This window comes from Ambystoma mexicanum, chromosome 2q (genome assembly GCF_040938575.1).
Source record: "Ambystoma mexicanum isolate Mex_15411 chromosome 2q, UKY_AmexF1_1, whole genome shotgun sequence".
Classification (NCBI taxonomy): domain Eukaryota; kingdom Metazoa; phylum Chordata; class Amphibia; order Caudata; family Ambystomatidae; genus Ambystoma; species Ambystoma mexicanum.
The window spans coordinates 1,226,876,114-1,226,896,967 of record NC_090924.1 but is presented as its reverse complement, the minus strand read 5'-3'; the positions used below and the strand labels follow the sequence as shown (position 1 = coordinate 1,226,896,967).

Sequence of the window (20,854 nt, the reverse complement as noted above, 5' to 3'; positions counted from 1 at the left end):
TGGAGATAGAATAATCCAAAACCCAACCTCTGAAGGACCTCGAACAGGAATGGTCATTCCACTGAATCGAAGGCCTTCTCAGCATCCAGGGAGGCCACAACAATCGGGGTCTCAGGGTTCACGTTATGCATAAGTCTAAACAGACATCTCAGGTTATTCTGGGTAGAGCGTCCAGGTATAAAGCCCACTTGGTCACGGAGGACCAAAGCGGGCATATAAGGAAGGAGTCTGTCAGCCAGAATCTTGGCTAGGATCGTATATTCCGTATTAATTAGAGATAATCGCCCGTACGAGGAGCACTTCTGGGGATCCTTAGTAGGTTTCAACAATACCGTTACAAGAGCAGTCCTTGTGGATTCAGGGAGTACATCTGAGGCCTTGTTTGCCCCATACATATCACGCAGGTGTGGTATTAAAAGGTCAGCATATGCTTTGTACAGTTCTGCTGTGATCCCATCCAACCCGGTGCTTTACCATTAGGAAGAGAAACAATCACTCTATGGAACTCCTCGTTGGAAGAGAGGTCATTTAGGCATGCCACTTGAGCCGGGTCTAACCAGCCCAGAGCAGCAATGCCCAAGTATTGCCCAATAGAGTCATGCCCAGCAGTTATTTGGGAAGTATATAGCCACTCGTAGAATTTGCGGAATACATTGTCAATTTTCTCACAGTCTTTAGTAAGGTTCCTCTCCATATGCTCAGTTTCATCTATAGCGTCCAATTGAAATGTGTGTTTAATAGCCCAGGCCAATGTTCCGTGTGGGTGGTCCCACTCACCAAATGCTGCTGCTGCTAAGGGATCCCCAAGGAATCATTCTTCTCTAGCTCTCAGTTAAGCCATTTCCGACCCCTTCACCCATAGCCGAGTCTGAACATCTGGGGAGACAAGGAGCCCCTGCTGCAACTCTAAGCCTTTGATCTCCTGATGAAGTATAAATATGGATCTACATAAGACCTTCAAGACCCCACCTTCCTTAGCCATACAGCACCCCCTTATATACACCTTAAAGGCTTCCCATACAACCAGAGGATCCAGCACCACGTTCACCTTAAGAAAAGTCTAAATGTCTTGTCCTATTTCTTCTGGAAAAACCGTGTCTTCCTGGGTGCGGGCCCTGAAATGCCAGCACAAATGCCTAGGGGACAGGCACGGGCTCAAGAAGCAAACCAACACTGGGGAGCGGTCAGAGAGTGTCTGGGGGAGTATCACATCCCCCACTATATCACAAGCCAAGTCTGATTCCATGACATAGTCTATTCTTGAGGAATTACTGTGCACCCCCGAGTAGGAGGAATATTCCCTAGTTGTGGGATGTACCTGGTGCCAGGTGTCATGGAGATTGTGATATTCAGCTATGGCTGCCTACTTCTGGGCTTCCCTAGAAAGGGGGAGCTGGGCTATAGAGGATTTATCCAGATCCAGGGAAACAGCAACATTGAAAACGCCCACCCACACAACATTATAGTATGGGAATGTATGCAGGTGATTGGCACAGCATTGGCAGAATTCTGGGCAGTCATTATTCAGAGCATATACATTCAGGATAAGGACCCGCCACCCTGCAATCACACCTGCCAACAATAGGTAACGTCCATCATCGTCCCCAATTTGATCATGGAGTTTGAATTCCAACGGTCAGTGGATGTAGGTAGCCACCCCATGTGAGTGTGTAGTAAAGGGCAGTACCTGTGTATACCCCACACTGCGAGATTGGGAAGCTTACCTTCCCGCGCCAGGTGCGTTGCTTGAAAACATAAAATATTTACATTGTTATTCTTTCCATAATTTGTGATCAGGCGCAATTTCTTGCAATTGGTAAACCCCTGTATGTTCCAGGTCAACAGTGAAATATTCACGCTTGGCTCTTTATTGACTTTAGAGATTCCCATACTGTGATCTGACATTAAATCCTACTCAGTTCCCATATAGAGCCCTTGAACCCCATAGACATGTATCTGGTGGGGAAGCTTGCTTCTGCTCCCTGTGGGAGTCAATAGTACTCAAATGCGCTAATGCTCAACATGACTGAACACCCCAAACACAAACACCTTTGCATAGCAACGTATCCCTTTCAACCCCCCTGAAGCCTGCCCCCATCCATGCCTGAAACACAAACTTACCAGTCCCTTGACCCCCTCACCCAACCCTAAACATCCCCATCAAATAACCCCAAATAATGTCTTCCATGCCACCGGCATGGGGAGCTAGTGTCGGCTAGTTAACCTCCTTGTGACAAAAGGCACATTACAATATATTTTGTGTTGTTACCATTTTCAGATGGGACCCGTATTCCTTGGCCCACCTGCGGAAGGACGCATAGTCTCTGTTGGCTAGAAAATAATAGTGCTTTAAATGTAACAGGATATCTACAGTTAAACATTAAGGTGATCATCGGGGAGAGCTCCTCGGATAAGGAAGGTAAAGTGCAAAGTGTTCAGCGGCCTCCAGAGATATGAAAAAGGTTACCCTACTGTCGTGCACCACTCTGAGCTTGGCTGGGAATAACATTGAGTCACATACCTCCTTTATTTGTAGGATGTTTTTAACGGTCTGAAAAGGTTTTGTTTGATACTGCACTTGCGGGCTGAAGTCCGGGAAAAGACGGATGATTGATGACGGAGAGCACAACTCCTTCTTATCTCTTGGAGCATGGAGCAGGATGTCTCCGTCTCAGAAGTTGAACATTCTAGCTATGATAGCCCTCTCCAGAGCCCCAGGAGGAGGCCTAGCCGCCAGGGATCTGTGTGCACAGTCCACCATAAACATGTTAATCACCAGCGGATTTTCCAGAATCTCCATGAGCAATTTTTCTACACATTTTTCCATGTTGTCCATGGGTGCGGATTCAGACACTCCCATTATACAGATATTATTCCTTGAGATCTGCCGTTGAGACTGTTATTTTGGCTACCACTTTCTTAATTGTTTGCTGGAGAGTAGCTAACTCACGCAGCAAAACTGCCACCTTATCCTCCCATCGCCAATTCTCTGTTCTGCCCCGTCATACGGCCACAGAGCTTATCAATTTGGACTGCAAATACATCCACTTTGCCTGTTAGAGCACATATTTCGGCACCCAGGTTGTCTGTACTGTTCTCCAGGGCCAGTAATGTCTTATTCAAGGACAATAGATATGTATATGATGGGCCAGGCATCATAACAGGAGGGACTGGCGCCTGATCTGCCTTAGCGAACTCGTCCATCTTGGCCTGTTTTTTAGGGTTGCCCATATTGGGGGGGCATGCAGTAACCAATTCAATTGAATGCAGTGAATATCCCCCTAAACTACGGCCAGCCACACACCCGGGTGGAGGGTCCAGTTACAGTATGCCTTTGGATGTTTTGGGCAGTGCACAGTTAGACCATGGATCCTGCAGGAGCCAGAGATTGCTCTGCATGACAGTACTGCAGCTTCCCAAAGGTTGTTTGCATCAGTTTCATGGGACCACAGCATTCCCCACATCTTCCAGCACCGCCCCCACCCTGGTGGTCGAGAAAACCCCCAGAGTCTCACATAAGGCCCATGCGCAGGCCCAACCAGTTTACCCAAGGCTTTGTGTGCTCTGCAGTGTAGTGGGGGCGATGCTACTTCAGGCTGCAGTCACCAATGCTGATAAAAGCCGGATGATGAGGTGATAATAATTAGCTCAGGGAAGCAGTGCTCAGTAAGGCAGCCTACCACCCGGTCTGGGAACCTCTGCAAGCAATGGGGCCTCTGCACTGACTTCATCAACGGGTAGCCGAGTCTGACAATATCTACAGGGGGCTCAATGCATTGTCGCAGCACAGGCCACATATCTGTTCTGGGCACTCCGGGCGTCGGGCCCCGCTTCTGGGATGTGTGGGATGCAGGCTTGCACAAATGCTGCAAGTATGTCCCTCTCGTCCACGACACAAGTATGGTGCTTGGCTGAATCCCCCGACATACACACCGGTGAGTACTGGCCTGTCTGCAGAGGGTTTGCTCACTGTGCGTGATGAGCTCCGGCATAGCACGGCTCAGTGGGCCACTGCCGGTACCAGAGCAGGGAGGGCCATGCTACGAGATCGAGATTCCAAGGACGGACCCCAGATCACAGCATACCATAGTCGCTCCCTTCAGGGAGTTACTCCCCCGATATGGGATTGCATGGACCACTGGAATGCAGGATTAATGGACAGGATGTGTTTACTTTTGTCAGAGCCATCTCAGGCATCGGCCATTTTCCAGCCACGCAGCAGCACCCCCGTTCTCTTCTACACTCTGACCTTCATCCTCTACTAAATTACATGTCATTTCTGCATGTCCATCCTCCCTTATTTAAGCCCCTGGACCACATTACGCTCAGGGTCCTTTCCTCCAATACTGATTGTCCCGATCTATTTATGTTTCCTTTACCCAATATTCTTGCAAAGTAAGATGCCTGTCTGTCCCACAGCACAAACCCATTCATCCCATAGAGGTATAGCAAGTGTAGCTTGAACACTCACTGCACTTTCACAGTGAAGTGTCTGTTCTCACATTTACTCAATTCTCCCTTCTATAATGAAGTACCTGGGCGCTCCTATTCTCTGTCCTCCTTTCTCCAACACTGATGTGTCAGATCTATTTATGTGCATTGTATTCTCAGAGTGTGGTACCCTTCCGTCCCACAGCTTCAACACCATTCATCCCATAAGAATTTACCAGGTGTGAATTGGAAACTCACGGTGAGGTATCTGATCTCACATGTGCCCCTATTTCCCACCCATAATGAGGTCCCTGGTCTTTCTTCCTTCCCATACCTGTCTCAGAAGGATAGCTCAGGGGCAACACACTCGCCTTGGAAGCAAGACGATGCGAAGCAACAAAGTTTTGATCCCCGGGTTTGCGCTTAGACACCTCTGGGTATTAAGCACAACATAAATAATCCAATTATAAACTATTTTACAGTTTCCTGGACTAGTTTACAAGCTACCCGACCACATTGGTATAGTGGGTATATCTTTAAAACCCCCACACTGAGATAGTAAAGCACCTGGTGTTCTCTCCTGTAGCACTCATCTCTTCCATAGTGAAGCACCTGGTACTTCTGTCACCCCTATCGACCTCTAAGTGAGAAGCACCAGATCTTTTCTGCTATGCTAATATCCCTCCCCATGTGTTACATTTATATTTCTCTTAACACACCTCACCATTTGCAAATTATATGTTGCTCCTGAAGCACCTCCTCTTAAGCAAACAATTGTTTGTACTCCTATTCGCCATACCTTACCCTTAGTTCTTTAAAGGGGATGTACAGATTTTCAAGCCACTACCATTCTGCAATAACATTAGCCAAACATGTAATACGTATATCTCTACAACAGAATCCCTAAAACATATATCGTCTCAGCAAACAAGCAATTGTATGTATGTGTTCTTAAACATGTAATGCAATATAATGTGAATTATATTTTGGTGGCCAATTTGTGTGTAGCTCTCGAAGAAAAGAGGGCACGTTAGCAAATTATTGAGGCAAAAGAAGAGGCAGATGTGAGACGTGTTGATTAGTGCAGATAAGAGGCTCCCATTTCCTGAGTGAAGGCTTGGTACTATTTGGTTTGTGACAGTGGCACTTGTGTATGGGTTTTAGCTAGAGTGGAGAGCCAATGATGTTTTTTTGATGGTACTGATGGAACTCTGAGAGTGGTGCAAGCATGGAGGGTGTGTGTGATAGAACTAGAAATGTATTGGGCAATGCAATGACTTCTGAATTGCCCCACCAAGGTTAATGTGGATGGAGTGGTCATGACAGCCATAAGACTGCAATGTGTGTGGAGGTCGTTGTGTGTATTGTAAAGGTACTAGTAAACAGAAAGGTGAGTAAGAACATTTCTAATGCTGATGATGTTTGGATAGACTGAATAGCTTGTGTATTGATATCAATTGGCATGAGGACTTCTTACTGTTCTGTTTCCCATGTTGCAATGATCGTGGGTTGGTGTAGCTGGCTTATAACTGATGGGATAGAGGTTGGGTGGTTGACCTGACTGAATTTGATTTTAACAGGTTTTTATGATTTGAGCATTGTACTCAAGTTCACTGCAGATTTTGGCGAGACAGGCCCAACAGGGTCCCATTTCTCGTTTGTCTTGATTTTCTTAGGTTGGTTGTCTGAGTGGATTTGCTCTGGTCAGTCTTGGGTCCGTGTTTGTTATGTTTATATATGGTTTGTTTTTTAAATCTATTTTTATTGTAGGTTTGAAAAAGTAAAAAAAAACGAGTTCTTCAGAACACCTACAAACACAGTGAGAGAACACCAATGCAACCTTTACCCTTTGGCAATATTCCCAACTCCTTTCCTCGTTCTGTTCCATCTTGCACACTCCCTGCCTGGTCAAATGCCCATTCCACCCCCAGCGTCCCCTGGCCTCTTGTAATTCACAAAGAACGGTAACCCTATCTCATCTATTTTGTCCTGGTATTTGTCCATCATCTGTGTAAACCTCTCGGGCCTCATTGCGACCCTTGTGCTCCCGGAATGAAGGGGGCTGGTACGGGACTGGCCCCCTTCATTCCGGGAGCGCGTATTATGAGGTTCCCTTTGTGGGACCCGGACCAGACGTCTGGTAAGCCCAGACGTCTTTTCCGGGTCCCGCAAGGGGAAGAGGGAGGTAACAACAGGACACTTATAATGTGCCCGTTGTTACCTCCATCCCCATTCCCATTGAGCACTATGGGGGCTCAAATGGGAATGGGGAATGGTTCCTGCAAGGAGGACTTACCAGGTCCTCCTATGTCGGAATGACCCGGTAAGTCCCCATTCCAGGAACCCGGTAAAGGAGCCCGGTTTGGTGGCAGCCATGGAGCTAATAGCTCCATGGCTGCCTCCAAACTCGTTATGAGTCTCTGTGTTATAAATGTCCCTTGATTTCAATAACCACTCCCTCTTTGAGGACAACTGCACTCTTTTTCAATATTGTACCATGCACCCCTTCGAAACCATGAGAAGGAAATGTGACATATGGCTCAATTTATGAGCCCTCCTCCCTTCCCTCACTCCAAAAAGAACAAACAGGGGAGACAAACCTCTCACAATGCCATCTAGGTCCCTCACCCAACACAGGACTTCCTTCCAAAACCTCTGGATAAGTCCACAGCCCCACCACATGTGACCGTAATTCCCTGTTACTTGGCACCCTCTCTATCAGTTCAGGCTCATCCCAGGGTACATTCTAGATAGCTTAGCTGGGGTATAATGCCACCTGTGTAGAAGCCTAATCGCTTGGCCCCTGTGTTGGGTTGCTTTAGAGGACTTATAGGCCTTCCTGCAGATGAGGGACCACCGGTTGTCAGAAATCTCTAACCCTAGGTTCTTCCCATGCTGCGTTTGTGCCAGAATGGGTTTGTGTGGTTCCGCCAACAGCTCCCTATACAGTGATGAGATGAGACCCTTCAACCCCCTTGTTGCAATTAGCCTCTGGAAAGTTGTCAATCCCATCCAGAGATTGTCACCCGACCTGGAATTCATCAACACCCCTCGTAGCTGCAAATAGAGGAACACAGCAAGAAGCCCACCTTTAAAAAATCTTCCAGTCTCTCATGCCCCATATATTCCCCCTCCACCCAGAGTTGCCCTGCTTTCTCCAACCCAGCCTCATACTACCTTTGAAACCTATTCAGTTCCTGAATGAGGTCATCAGAGGAGCTCAGATGCAGCTTATGGGAGAGGACAATGTTGTGAGCCACCTCATGTACCCCCTTCCACCCATAACTTCCAGAAAACCATTAATACCGGGTGATTACATAGCCTGCTTGTGATCCACGGTTGTGGGACCCATAACACTCCCCCATAGACACCGCATCTAATAATGAGTTCTCAGTGTCGGTCTAAATAGTTTGCCAACACTCGCAATTGTGCGGCCTTGTAATACATAGTCAAGTCCGGGAACCACACAACCTCTCTTTCCTTGGGGAGGGAAAGTGTCCTGTATGCTTTCCGTGGCTTCTTGTTCTGCCATAAGAATTTCATGACAGCCCATTAGACTGTCATGAGAAAGACTTGAGGGAGCTCGAGAGGCAGCATTTGGAATAGAAAAAGGAATTTCGGCATGATCATTTTAATCGTGTTTAACCTTGCCATCCATGAGAGCTGCAACCATTCCCAATTATCAATATCCTGTGGAATCAGTTCTCAAAGAGGAACATAGTTTGCATCAAATAACTCTGGGATGGACCCTGCGATCACAGATATCTATCTGAATCCTGCACATTGAATGCAGAACAGAAAGGTCTCCAGGTATCTCATACCCCACTCCTCAAGTTCCGCACTGGGAATGCAACTGATTTGGAGAGGTTGACCTTATACCCAGAACATTTCCCATGTCTTCAACTCCCCCAGGACCAGAAAGATAAGACTCCTGTGGATCCATCACATAAAGCAGCATGTCATCAGCAAAGACGCTAAGTTTAAAGACCCTTCTCTTTATCTACACTCCACACAGCCCTCGTTGGCTCAGATCCATGCTGCCAGTGGCTCTATTGTAAGGGCATATTGAAAGGACACCACTGATACGTGTCCCTTTCCTGGTCAAAAGGATGTGACTCATATCCATTAATCCACACCCTTGCCTTCGGGCTTGAATACAGGGCCCCTACCTGTACCCTCCATGTCCTCCTGAAGCCCATCATCCCAAGACCTTTTCCATGAATGCCCTATTTACACACTCAAATGCCTTATCAGCATCCAGGGAAAGCAACACAACACCCTTCTTTTGGACCTGTTATGATACCATGAGGTCCAATGTCTTCCTCATATTATCCGAATGTTGTCTGTCCTAAAAGAACCCCAACTGATTCCCCATGGATTAACCCTGGCAGCGTCATGTCTAGCTGGGAAGCCAACACCCTGGTGTATATTTTGGCATTGAGGTTTAGGAGTGAAATTGGGTGATGGGATGAACACCTCACCCAGACCTTCCCTCCCTTCGGCAATAACACAATTTTGGAGTCCAGAAACGAGGGATGGATCCCCTCGCTGTCCTTCATCTCAATAAAGACATTAGTAATGTATGGGAACAATGTGCCTGTGTAACATTTGTAGAAGGCCGCCGTGTACCCACCCGGGCCCAGCAACTTGCCCTGTTTCATGGTTTTTATTGCTGCCAACACTTCTTCGGTAGTGCTAGGTGCATCTAACTTCTCCCTTTCCTTTGCTGCCAAAAGGTGGCGGCACATTTCATTCAACTAGCCCTCCAACCTTGCCATGGGAGTTCCCTCCAGCACCCTATGTAGGACCCCATAATAATCTGCAAACTTCCTGGCTATGCCCTCCTGTTTTTTTTTTGTTTGCGCTATCCTACTCAGCCCTGTTACTTGATCCACCGCCCGATCAAACCTCTGCATTTTGAGCCTATGAGCCAGGAGTGACCCAACCCTATCCCCCCTTCTCATAGTATTTCTGCTTGTTCAGCTTCGTTCTATGATAAATGTGTTCCAACAATAACACCTGCTGCTCCTGGATCAGCAATGCTATTTCTGTGCAGCCAGAGCTTGCCCTCTGTAGTGTCCCCTATAGTTCTGCTATCTCTGTCTCGGGCTTACACTCTAATAGACCTCTTTCTATCTATGTTGTCTAGATGAATTGACAGAGTCCATTCCTCCCCCCCATTGACCAACAACCAAACACCATCAAGTGTACGTGTTCCTGAGATGCCCAGTTTACACCAGGCCACCATCTGGGCCCACAAGTCAACCCCTCCTCAAATTTCCATATCCCTGAATTCCTCATCCCCCAAAGTCTCCAACAATCCCACCTAGTTTCACTCCATGATCGTACTCTCATCCTCATTCTTGCCTGCCCCCCACTCCCTCTCCTCTGGGACTGACCCAGGCCACCCAAGAGCAGTCAGCTGGGTCGTTTGGGCGATGGTATGCCCAGTTTACGGACCTTTGTTGCCCCAACCAACTTCCTCTGTGTTCTCGGTTGCATGAACACCTTACTTATAGTCTCTCTGGTGGCCACACGTTCCACATCTCTCCCTCCACCATGCTTGGTCTACAGCTCAGAATTGAGCATAGGCAGTTGTTCAGCATCCTTCACCAGGCATTGGTCTTGTCCATCTTCAAACCCCAGAGAAAAAGGGCACCCCCACTGGCAGCGCATACCATCCTCTGTGAGCAATGTGGTGAGGGTCCTGCACATTCTGTGGTTTTCCAGGGTGTAGACTGAGAGATCCTGGAATATCTTTATTTTTGTGCTCTCCTATTCCATGTCACGGTTACCCCTAATTTGGTCATGATGTCTGCTTTTTCCTTGTAGTAGTGGCACTTTGCCACCACTGATCTTGATCCCCCCACTGGGCCTGCTCCTCTGCATACCCTGTCAAATTGGACCTCTCCGGTTAATCCTTTGACAGTAACTTTGCAATCAGCCCTTCCACCCTTGTCTCCAGTCCTTCATGGGTCTCTACCTCTTTATGGGCCAGCACCCAGATTCTAATATTGCAGTGGCTCTCCCTGTTTTCAATGTTGTCCACCTTCCTGTGAGTTTCCAATTGCATCTGATCCATATCCTTCATTTTTGTGTCCATCCTTGCCTCCATTATATCCACCAAAAGCTGATTATGCTCGAGGTCTTCCACCATATCTTCAATTTTATTCATCCTTCCCTGCATTTCCGCGATGGACAGCTGGACTTCAGATCTCATTGCCTTGATCTCTGTCAAGATGGATTGGACATCTAGTTTCAGGTCCTCCTTCTCAGGAAGTTTTCCATCTCCTCCTGCAAGAGATGCCATGTTGGCTGCAGAATGTCACCTGTCTTCTCTCCCTGTTACTCTCAGGCTCTGTTCCAACTGCTCCAGGTAGGACCTGCTACTCACTTCTCTTCACTCTCCAGATACAGGCTTAGTGTGGAACCCTCCACCTCCCCCTGTTTGGACCCTGGCCCAGGCCTCTCCTTTTCACAGTTCCATTTGAGTGGGTGGGAACCCTGGTGCATCCCCCCACTCTGTACTCATTTCAATGACTCTCCCTCTGAGTTCATAGTGCCCACCCAGCTCTCAACACGGCACCAGCCAATGGACTCACACACCTGTCCCTTGGACTCCACTTTTGTGCCACACTCCATATCCCATAAAGAGGCTGTCATGCCCTACAACACTTATGGAATCTCCTCACATCCAGGGGCGCCCCTTCCGCTCCCTCCTGGCCGGGCTTACACTGTGAAGGGTGTCCTCCTCCCCTAAATTGCTGTGCTGCTCCTTGATTCTTCCCCAGGGCTCTCACTGACTCGCTGTCCCCTCCTGTCCACTCTGCACTCCATGCCGACTTTCAAGAGGGGCGCCATCAACCGCAGCCGGGGTCTGACCAAACACCAAGGCCATGCTGTAATCCCTGCAGTTTGCGGACCTTCAACTATTGGCCATGATGGTCACCGGGTTAACTGCCCTTCTTCTCTTCTCAGGGGGCCCTGCAGTGTCAGGGTCTTGTGTGGGGACGACGTCTTCTATCAGCTCGGCTCAGGAGCATACTTGGTAAGTGACCATTTTCTGCAGCTCCCCTGGTGGTCTCATTATAGCTGTTTTAATGACTGGATGGTGCACACTTTGGGGGATGTGTGTCCATATACATTTATTTGATTGTTTCCTTGTGTCTCAAAGTCCAAGTCTGGATTTGCTTTTAGGTTTAACATTACTGATTAGTTCTTTCCTGAAGGGTACCATACAATTTTGTCTATTTCTATCTTGCAAATATCCAGGTTTGGAGGGATTTCCCAGAGACTTACTGAACTTCTAGATCACACAGGCACTTGGATATTGAGTTACTTAGGTTGATGAAAAGCAATTAGAGAGATAACCCTCTATGGCATTGCTAGTTAAAGTATTGCACTGCTCAAGAGCCGTTTTCCTGGAGAGAAGAGTTCTGACCTGCTTAGAGTAGATGATTTTCATTTGAGTGGATTCTGGGTACCTCTTGTGGAAGACACAATAGATTTTAGAGAGGGTATTGAATTGCATCCTATATTTGACTGTGAAACAATTCCGCCTTTAGAGAGCTGTGTTCAAGTGTACCCCTCTCTGGAGTCTTTGGAGGAATGTAGATGCAGCATTTTGGGTTCTTTTGAAGTGGCTTGGTAGCTATTCCTCGGACCCAGGCGGAGGATGCGTGTAGTTACGAACAGAGATTACAAGTGCAATGATTGCCATGGTTCTTTGTAGCTGAGACAGGGATGGCATGATGCACCAGATAGTTTGGAGTTGAAGGAAATGGAGCCTTATGATGTTTTCATCTTGGGATTTGAGTGTAAGTGCACTGCCCGTGAAAGGTCCAAGATTTTTTATTATCAAGTTTGGCTCTGGAGAGGTTCCAATTCCTTTAAGCATGGGAAAAGATTTGGGGTTATTTGTTGTGGAGCCATAAATCAGCTGTTCTGTTGAGGTTGGGTTAAGTTTTAATCAATTTTTTATAATTCATGAATCACCCGATATGTGGCTAGTTTTAAGATCCAATTGAATTATTGATGAGTTTTTAGATGATTTGAGTGCCATCTGTATAGATGAAGCATTCAAGACCTGTGTTGATTTCTGAGAGAGGGGCCATCTAGATGTTGATATGTGGTGTTAAGCTAGATCCTTTGGTTGCTCCATTGGTGCTGTTGCAGGGATTTGATCTCAGGGGGCCTTGTTGTTGTCCAATACCAAAGTGGGAAAATGCCAAATGCCACACAACATGGTGCCAGAATTGCTTAGAGGGGAAGTATTGTGGATTTTTGTTTGAAATGGCATGTTGGAGAGGGTGCTGTAGCTTGACAGCTCTTTGGGGTAAGCTGTCGTTTTCTTGAGGTGAGGCGTAAGGAAGTGGTCTTGACAGTTTGTGGGATGATGAATTGTTGAATTATTTAATTCAAGAGCAATTGGAACAGGAAGGCAAGTCTGGGATGTTGGGTTATAGCTTTGCAGATGTTGGGATTCATTGGTCTTTGGTTGCTCCTGCCGGGTCACTGGAATTGATTTGGCAAAGGAATTCTTGCATTGGGAAGGAGCACAGAGATATTCATGCCAGTATTGAGTTTTTGTCTGGTTGTTACTTCCTTTGCTTTGTTGAGTGCTTTAGTTGGCTTTTCTTGTCTAGGTGATATAAGATCTGTCGAATTGTGTTATTCATGTGTGCTGAGATGAAGTTGCAGCGTTGTTGACATAGGTTGTTGCTTTGCTGCAGGCTGAAGGACTTTTGAATTCTTTAATAAATGTAATTAATCATTTCTGCTCTATAGATTTGAAGTTTTTGATAGTATATATTTGTGTCTCCTGGCAAGTGTTTTTTTTTTCCTCCAGGTGCACTTGTGCCACCTGTTCTTTTTCTCAAGGAGGTTACTTTGGTGGTGAACCACCTAGCAAAGTGTTTCTTTTTGAGCGGATGTGAGACATTTTTCTCAGACCATTACATCACGTATTTGCAAAATCAATGTGTGAAGGTTGTGCTGAGTGGGAGAGTGGTTTGTCAGTTTTTAGTTCGTTGAGACGACACCCAGTTTGATGTGCTTCAAGGGTCTGATCAATACTGAAGAAATATGGGTACGTTTTGGTAGTGGTAAGGCTGAGGTGAATTTGGTGAATGGTATAGCATAGTAGTCACCACAGGGAACGAGCAGTGGGGAGGAAAGAGTAGTGATGTTTCACTACGGAATACTATATTCATGGTGTGCCAGTCCTTTACCAATTGCTTGAGGTGCATGGGGTTTAGATTTGCTAAGTGGGATTTTGTATCCATGCTGTCATTTTTCCAAGCCAAATGTTGAGTCTCCAAGTATTATGATATGTTGGTTTTCTACCATCAGGTAATCAAACAGGTGTCAAGCAGTGAGGGGTTGTATGAAGAGGTATTGTGGATACAGAGGAAGCTCAGTGCAAACACGTGTAGGTCATGCATAGTAAGATGGTACATTTTCAATCCAGGATGTTGTTTGATAGTGATGTTTTAATGCTGGTTGAGTCTTTGTGTAAAAGTATGATTTTACCTTCCCCCTTGCCACTTCTTTTCAAGAGTGTAATATTGTTATCTGAAAAAAGGCAGTGTGAATAACTGCTGAGAGGTCACATGTAGCATGGTTCTGTGACAAATCATAGATGTGGCTTGTTTTCAATAAACAGGTCAAATATGTATTTGGATTTTTTCTAAATGAGTGTGTGTTGATAATAAATCATCTGATGTAGTTTTGTTTATTGCTAGTCTCCATAGGTCTTCTAGGTCTTCTAGGAGTTTTCCAGGCTTTTGTGTAAGATGTTTGCATGCGATGTGGATTTGTCCTTTGCTGAGGGCAGTAGAGATCTAATAAGGTGCCTTGAGATGGCGGAGGTGAGAGGTCTTGTAGAGGTCATTACTGTTGCAGCTCGTGTTTCTGGTGGACACATTGCAAGGGGTAAACTATTTAGCACAGGGATCAATTGAAGGGCCAAATGGGCCAATTGATGGTAAAGGCGATCATGCATTTTAAATTATTGTTTGAAATGCTGGGCTTAAACTCCACAGTCATCCTTATTCATGACACTTTAGAATTTTCTTTTCACAATTATCTGCTTTATGTTCACTACCTGTTGCCCTGCAAGCGATACCAAGATTTATGTAATAATAGTTCTGGGTTCAAGAATATCATACAAAATATTAACACAATAGAATCCACATATACTATCATGGTGATAAGACAAAGATCAATGTAAGATGTTGCTTGGGTTAGATACACACACTGGGCATAGGACATTGCAATGGGGAAAAAAAAGCCTGGCTTTTCCACTTTTGGTCGAAAGAATGATAGGGAGTGTATTCATTCAACCAACTGTGAAGAAACCTGCAAGAGTGAATGATCATGTTTAGGATGTCCTCCAGGGCCATTTAATAAAGGATTTGAATTAAGATCCTGATAAAATATGTTCCATTAGGGAAACCGACCTGATTCTACGACCCACCTGTTGCTCCTTCATGTATTACGCAAAGGGTTTGACAGCAACCCGGCACGGACACGTTAATCATGCTGCATCTGAGCTTTTCATTATGTGCATCATTTTAGTAATTTGGGTCTTTTTTTGCATGTTTACACCTTGTGCTGTAATACTACAAAGGGTCAATAAGACACGTTTTGGGCTAAAAGCATTATTTTTCAAAGAAAAAAGGCATGCCTTCAACTTTTTGTAAAAAAAACATGGAATGTTTTCTGCTTCAAGTCAACCGGTATCAAATTCCACATAACTGGAACCTGATATGATGGATGATCAGTAGAAATCTTTTATTAGCCCTTACCTTTCTCTTGGATTTACAGTGAGTAAAGGGATATGCAATCATTTCTGCTGGAGGGATGCGACAGCCTTATGGACGAAACACATCACCTTGAACTCCACCCTTTTCTTAACTGGCAACCGAAGTAGGGAGTCGCATCTGACGAGCATATAACCATATTCCTTTAGGGGCAGTGGGTGCCACATTTTCGATCCTGAGTAGCTGCATCATAAGTGTATCTGGTAAGGTAGATGCTATTTCCGAAGTCAAGGATTGAGGAAATAAAATCATGGATTGCCACAACCTGGAAGGAGAATCATAAAAGTGCAGCAGATGCCTCACTTCCTCAGCTGGAAAAAGCATGATTTTACAACCAGAGGCTCCTAGGGCTTAAGTGTAGGTCCACACGGATGGCAAGATTCCTCACAATTTGTGAGGGATGTGACCAATTACCAAAGAATGTGTGGAATAGAGAACTCTATGGATCCAGAGTTGTTTTGACAGGCAGCACTTCGGTTATATTGGTATTAAGCATTCCGCAGTTTGAGCATAGCCTTTGTCTACAGATAGTTTCACCAAATGTGTGTAATCTGCGTAGTTTGAAAAGTGTACATTCGTTTTTCTGATGAAGTATGTCATCAGTCTTGTCTTATGCAAAGGATAAAAAGCAGATGTAACAGTGATGGGCCCTGAGGCACTACATAGAGTAGTGGCCTGAACTAAAAGGAATGACCTGTACAGAGTGAGATTGACATAACAGAAAACATGACAGCAATTTGAGTGGAGTGCCATTTACACACCCAGATTTCAGACTATGTAACATGATACAGTAGTTCATGATATCAAATGCCATGAAACAGTCCAAGAGGTTTGGTGTGATTGCTTTTTGTAAATGCGATATTTCTACAAGTTAGAGAAGTGTGAACTACTCTCTGAATCCTGTTTCCACACTGCAAAAGTGCACCTTTGTGCTATGTGTGCCATCCAAATCTGACCTGAATTGAATAAAAAAGTAATTTGGAAATAGTTGCTCCGTCGGTGTTTACTGGGATGGAAGCTTGCTAAGCCTGCCAGCCATCTGATTGGGCAGGCCTGGGCCTTATCTCCAATCACAAGGCACTGGCAAGCGTTAGCTGGCCCCTCACCAACAAGGCCCCCACAGTAAGGCCCTGTCTGTGCCTGTCCAGGCCTGGCTGAGCTAGTGGGCCTTTCCTTTTTTGTTACTGCAGTATTAGACATGGACTTTGCTGGAAACTGTATCCCAACTGCCTTGAACTGTGGCATCCCTCCAACCATCACATCAGTAATGGCTGTTTTACACTGGCCTGCCGCATCTCTCCTAGACTCATATACTCTGCCTTCCAGGCTTTTCTTGCTGCCTCATCTCTATTGACTTATGTACCCTTACAAGAAAGATTTTCCCTCTTATTTTGATTCCACCCCCTATGGTGGTCCCACCACATTGCCACATTTCTGTGGTGCTGCCTGTAAAACCTGTGTCAGCAAATTCATTTTAGGTGTTTTTTCCCACTCATTGAGTACCTGTATGTTTAAAAATCGAATTTAGGTGTGTTTTCCCAATGCATTGAAATCAAAAATAGGTGTACTCCAATTATGTAAGTTTTGTCCTGCTAGTTAAAATCCTACATACTCCCTTGCTCTCTGTTCTGTCCCTGTCCTCTTCCCCCCTGGTACCCTCTCCTCACTTTTCGAACTCCCACTGTTCCCTCCATTCCTATTGTGATTCCTTGTTGTGTTTGACCTCCTGTCAACTCACTCACTCCTGTGTGCGCAGCCGATCGTCCGTGTAAAGTGTAGCACGTCCTGTGCCCCCTCATGGCACTCTCCATATCTCCTATCTCCTCTAACTGCTTCTCTTTCTCCCACCCTTCACTGCTCACCAAGTCTGGTAGGAAGAATCTTAAGAAGGACGCGCTTGGGTTCAGCCCAGGCCTTCCTACCGTTGACACTTACGTCAGCGCTTCCGCCAGAGAGACTCTCACTGACATCCTCTTCGTCGTTCCTTCCCCAACCTATGGACCCTTCATATGGTGCTCTGCTCTCTTCCTACTCTCCCTACTCTTTCTCACATATCAATGGTTGCACCTGCTGGAAGGTCCTTCTTGCCTCCTTATTGACTACCAGGGTCATCATTAATGTCTATCGAAATGGTACCGTCTTGGTACAAGGCCCTCAACCCAACATCCTTCTTTTTGTTAGGATCCTCCCTCGCCTTATCAACTTTCCACCCTCCTCCTCACTAGCTGCCTTGCCAACTGCACTTACGGCCCGGCATCCCGGATGTCCATGCCTCCACCTTGCCACACCGCCTCTCTCACTATGGCTCCTTTGACTTCTTCTACTATCCTGGCTCCTTTGCCCACACACTCAGCACTGACCTTGTTAGCCTCACACATGCTGGTGCCCTTGCCTCACAATGCTGATGCATCTGGGGCTCCCCTGCCCTCAGGAGCCCCTACTACACTAGCTCCATTGCCTTCTATTACTGTGCTGGTTCCTGCACTGGATCTCTTGCCTCTTTGGCACATGCAACGCTTACGGTTGGGACCTCTGTCCCCTGTACCCCCTCATAAGTCTCACAAAAATAGAAATCTGCTGCACGTTGCCACTCTTAAGTCTCCCTCTGCAGTCAAGCACTCCTCTGACATCTGCCACCTCCTTGAAAATCTGGACCTTCCCACCTTTAAGTACTTTGAAGCACTTCACTTGTGTATAAGTGCTATACAAATAAACAATTACAATTACTATGGGGTCAACCCCCCCAGTGCCACTGCCCCAGTGCCACTGCATCAACTCCCTCCCTCAACAAATCCAACACAGTAGTTGGAACTAACCATCTTGGTGTTGCAACCAAATTAAAATTGAAGTTCTGCTAGATCTCAGGGTGTATTCTTCTCAGCAAATACCCTCATTTTTTTCATTAGCACCTGTTCCAGCTTTTTACTAGCGAAAGGTAGCTATGAAATTGGCTGGAAATTGCTTAGTTCATTTGAATACAAGAAGGATTTTTTTCAGTGGCAGGTGCACAAGTGCCCTCTTTCATATTTCCAGGAACTCACATTTTGGAGTGAAAGAGTATAAAGATGCTTTATCTCAAAGTTGAACATAAGAAAATCTCTTTATAAGTTTTAGAAGGAATGATGTCAAGAGATTATCCTGTCCATCTCTCAGAAGATAGTAGCGTATCGTAGATGATAGGGTCATATATATCTCACTTCTCGTGCCTGTTGCTACCACCTCTTTAATATTCGCAAAGTCTGCCCCTCTCTCACCTTCCATGCTACCAAACTTTTAATCTCCTCCCTTGTCTTCTCCCGCCTCTTCCTTAGTCTTTGGACTACGCACTTCTCATCTCGCCCCCCTCAAATCGCCCCCCTCTGCTGTCCGTACCCTCTGTCTCCTTAACCCCCGCGACTCCCTCTTTACTTCCCTCTCTTCCTTCGGCTGGCTTCCATTTCACTCCCAACTTAAATTTCACTTTCTCTACCTTGTCTTCAAATCTCTCCATGGTCTCCCTCCCCCTTATCTCTCCTCCCTCCTCTCTTTCTACTCTCCTTCCCGTTCCCTTCGTTCAGCTGACCATTTCCTTCTCACTGTACCCCGTCCCCTTGTGCTCCCTCCCGTTTCCGCTCCTTCCAACTCCTAGCCCCCCTGCATCTTGCAATCCGCTCTACCCCTACCTTCTCCTCATTCCGGACCTCCCTTAAATCTCTCCTTCTACATTCTCCTCCTTGAAACCCTTTCCCCTCTCTGCTTCCCCTCCCTCCTTATCTTTCCCCTTGAATATCTTCCTACCCTCCCCTACCTCCCCACTCTCACCTTTCCCATCCCCTCCTCCTTCTCCTCCTTATCCGCTCCCTCCCACACAGTCCTACTCCACTACTCTCCATATTCCATTCCGTTAATTGCTCTTCTTACTGTTTTGTTGACTGATTCATATTGTAATTTGCTTCTACCGTTATATTGTTATGTTTCATGTATTAAGTTGTTTAACTGTGCAGCGCTTTGGTGTAAAGCGCTATATAAATAAATAAATACAAATACAAATACAAAATACTAAAGGTCTGCAGGAATAAATGCAAGAGGTGATATTGAACCACTGGGGTTACAGACTAGGCATTTCTCCTTTGTGAGAGGCAGGGTCAGATCTAGGTTTCCTAATTTAAGAAAAAAGAAACATTCTGGTAGTTTGTCATACTTTGCGAAGAGTCACTAATGAAGAGTGAATCTTTAGGAACTAAAACAATCTCTTTAATTGAATTATTGAATTTCATAGAACATACACTTGTTTTCCCTTAAAGGTTGTACAGAACAGATCTGTGAAAAAAATCAAGAGTACTGTTTGGGTTGCCACTGCATATCTCCTCCATTATCCACCCACACAGTATCTCAATTATACCGATTCTTTTGTGACAAATAACAGTAGGCAGCTGTTGCACAGAAGGGCAGATCATATGATCTGACCAGATAACCTGGAAGGTACTCAAAATTCTTAATTGGTCAGAAGAAGTACATATCTAACCTAATGTGTTCCCAGCAGTTTGCATAGGGAATCCCCCTAATGGTGCAAGGACTAAGGCCCTGATTCATGGAATTATTTGCGTGTAAAGCGGGATTTGCGTGCCATTCTGGCTGCAAATCCCTGTTTGACGTATGGGGATTTGAGGGCAGAATGGAACACAAATCCCCATTGTACACGCAAATAATTCCATGAATCAAAACAACGTGCTTAAATACAGGACCTTTGTATCCTTAAAACATTTAATTCAGAAATCCATGTCACACAAAACAATCAATTCTGGGGTTGACAAATTAAGTGTGGATACCACCTCTGGGCACAGCAAGTTGGTTTTTGCATAAATTAGCAGAATAGTTAAGGGAACACACAATGAATTACAAATTCATTTTTAGTCGAAATAATTGCCACTCCATCAACCGTATCGTGATTGAGTAAAACTACTGCAGTTAGGAGGCCACATGACAATAACCACAGAAAGATTAGTATCAAAACAAGTCCCACTAATACACAGCATTTCAAGACCATATACTGTGATTAGATCATATATAAAATAAAACAATGTTAACCACAGTTCTGGCATTCAAAAGCATACCACAGTTTAATAATTTTAAATGTAATTTGACACCAACTGTGAAAGGCTTAGACATGTTTTAAAACAAAGCTATCCTAAGGCAAAGATGCTCTGTAAGGGGTGCATGCTTCTATGGATTCACGGCTTGGAGTTGAAGTAATGTGTTGTTACTCAGATGATAATCAGATGAGAAAGTGCAGCAAGTCTGACTTTGCTCTGTACCTTTTGCTAATAAGGACATTTCTGTTTTCTGATTCCCAGATGAATTCTGGAGTGCACTAGGAGGAAAAACGGAATACCAAACATCACCACTGCTCCAATCTCATGCAGACGACCATCCTCCGCGACTCTATGGCTGCTCGAACAAGACGGGACGATTCATTGTGAGCATAGACCGACGGCCCAGTTCAGCATGTTGTGAAATCATAATGGAATCTGCAAAATGTCTGTAGTGTTTTAAAGTAAAATGTCACGTTGTTATATAATTTAACAATTCAAAACATACATTAAAAAAATCACTATGAGTAT

At 45.4% G+C, this 20,854-nt stretch overlaps 1 protein-coding gene across 1 annotated transcript in view; it reads left to right on the top strand.

The window, feature by feature from the left end:
- SCIN (scinderin) overlaps positions 1-20,854 on the top strand; it is a 535,504-nt gene that overhangs the window by 500,044 nt on the left and 14,606 nt on the right. Inside the window, exon 13 of the mRNA XM_069648620.1 lies at positions 20,588-20,709. Within this exon, the coding sequence (XP_069504721.1) occupies positions 20,588-20,709 (122 nt within the window). The remainder of the gene's footprint in view (positions 1-20,587; positions 20,710-20,854) is intronic.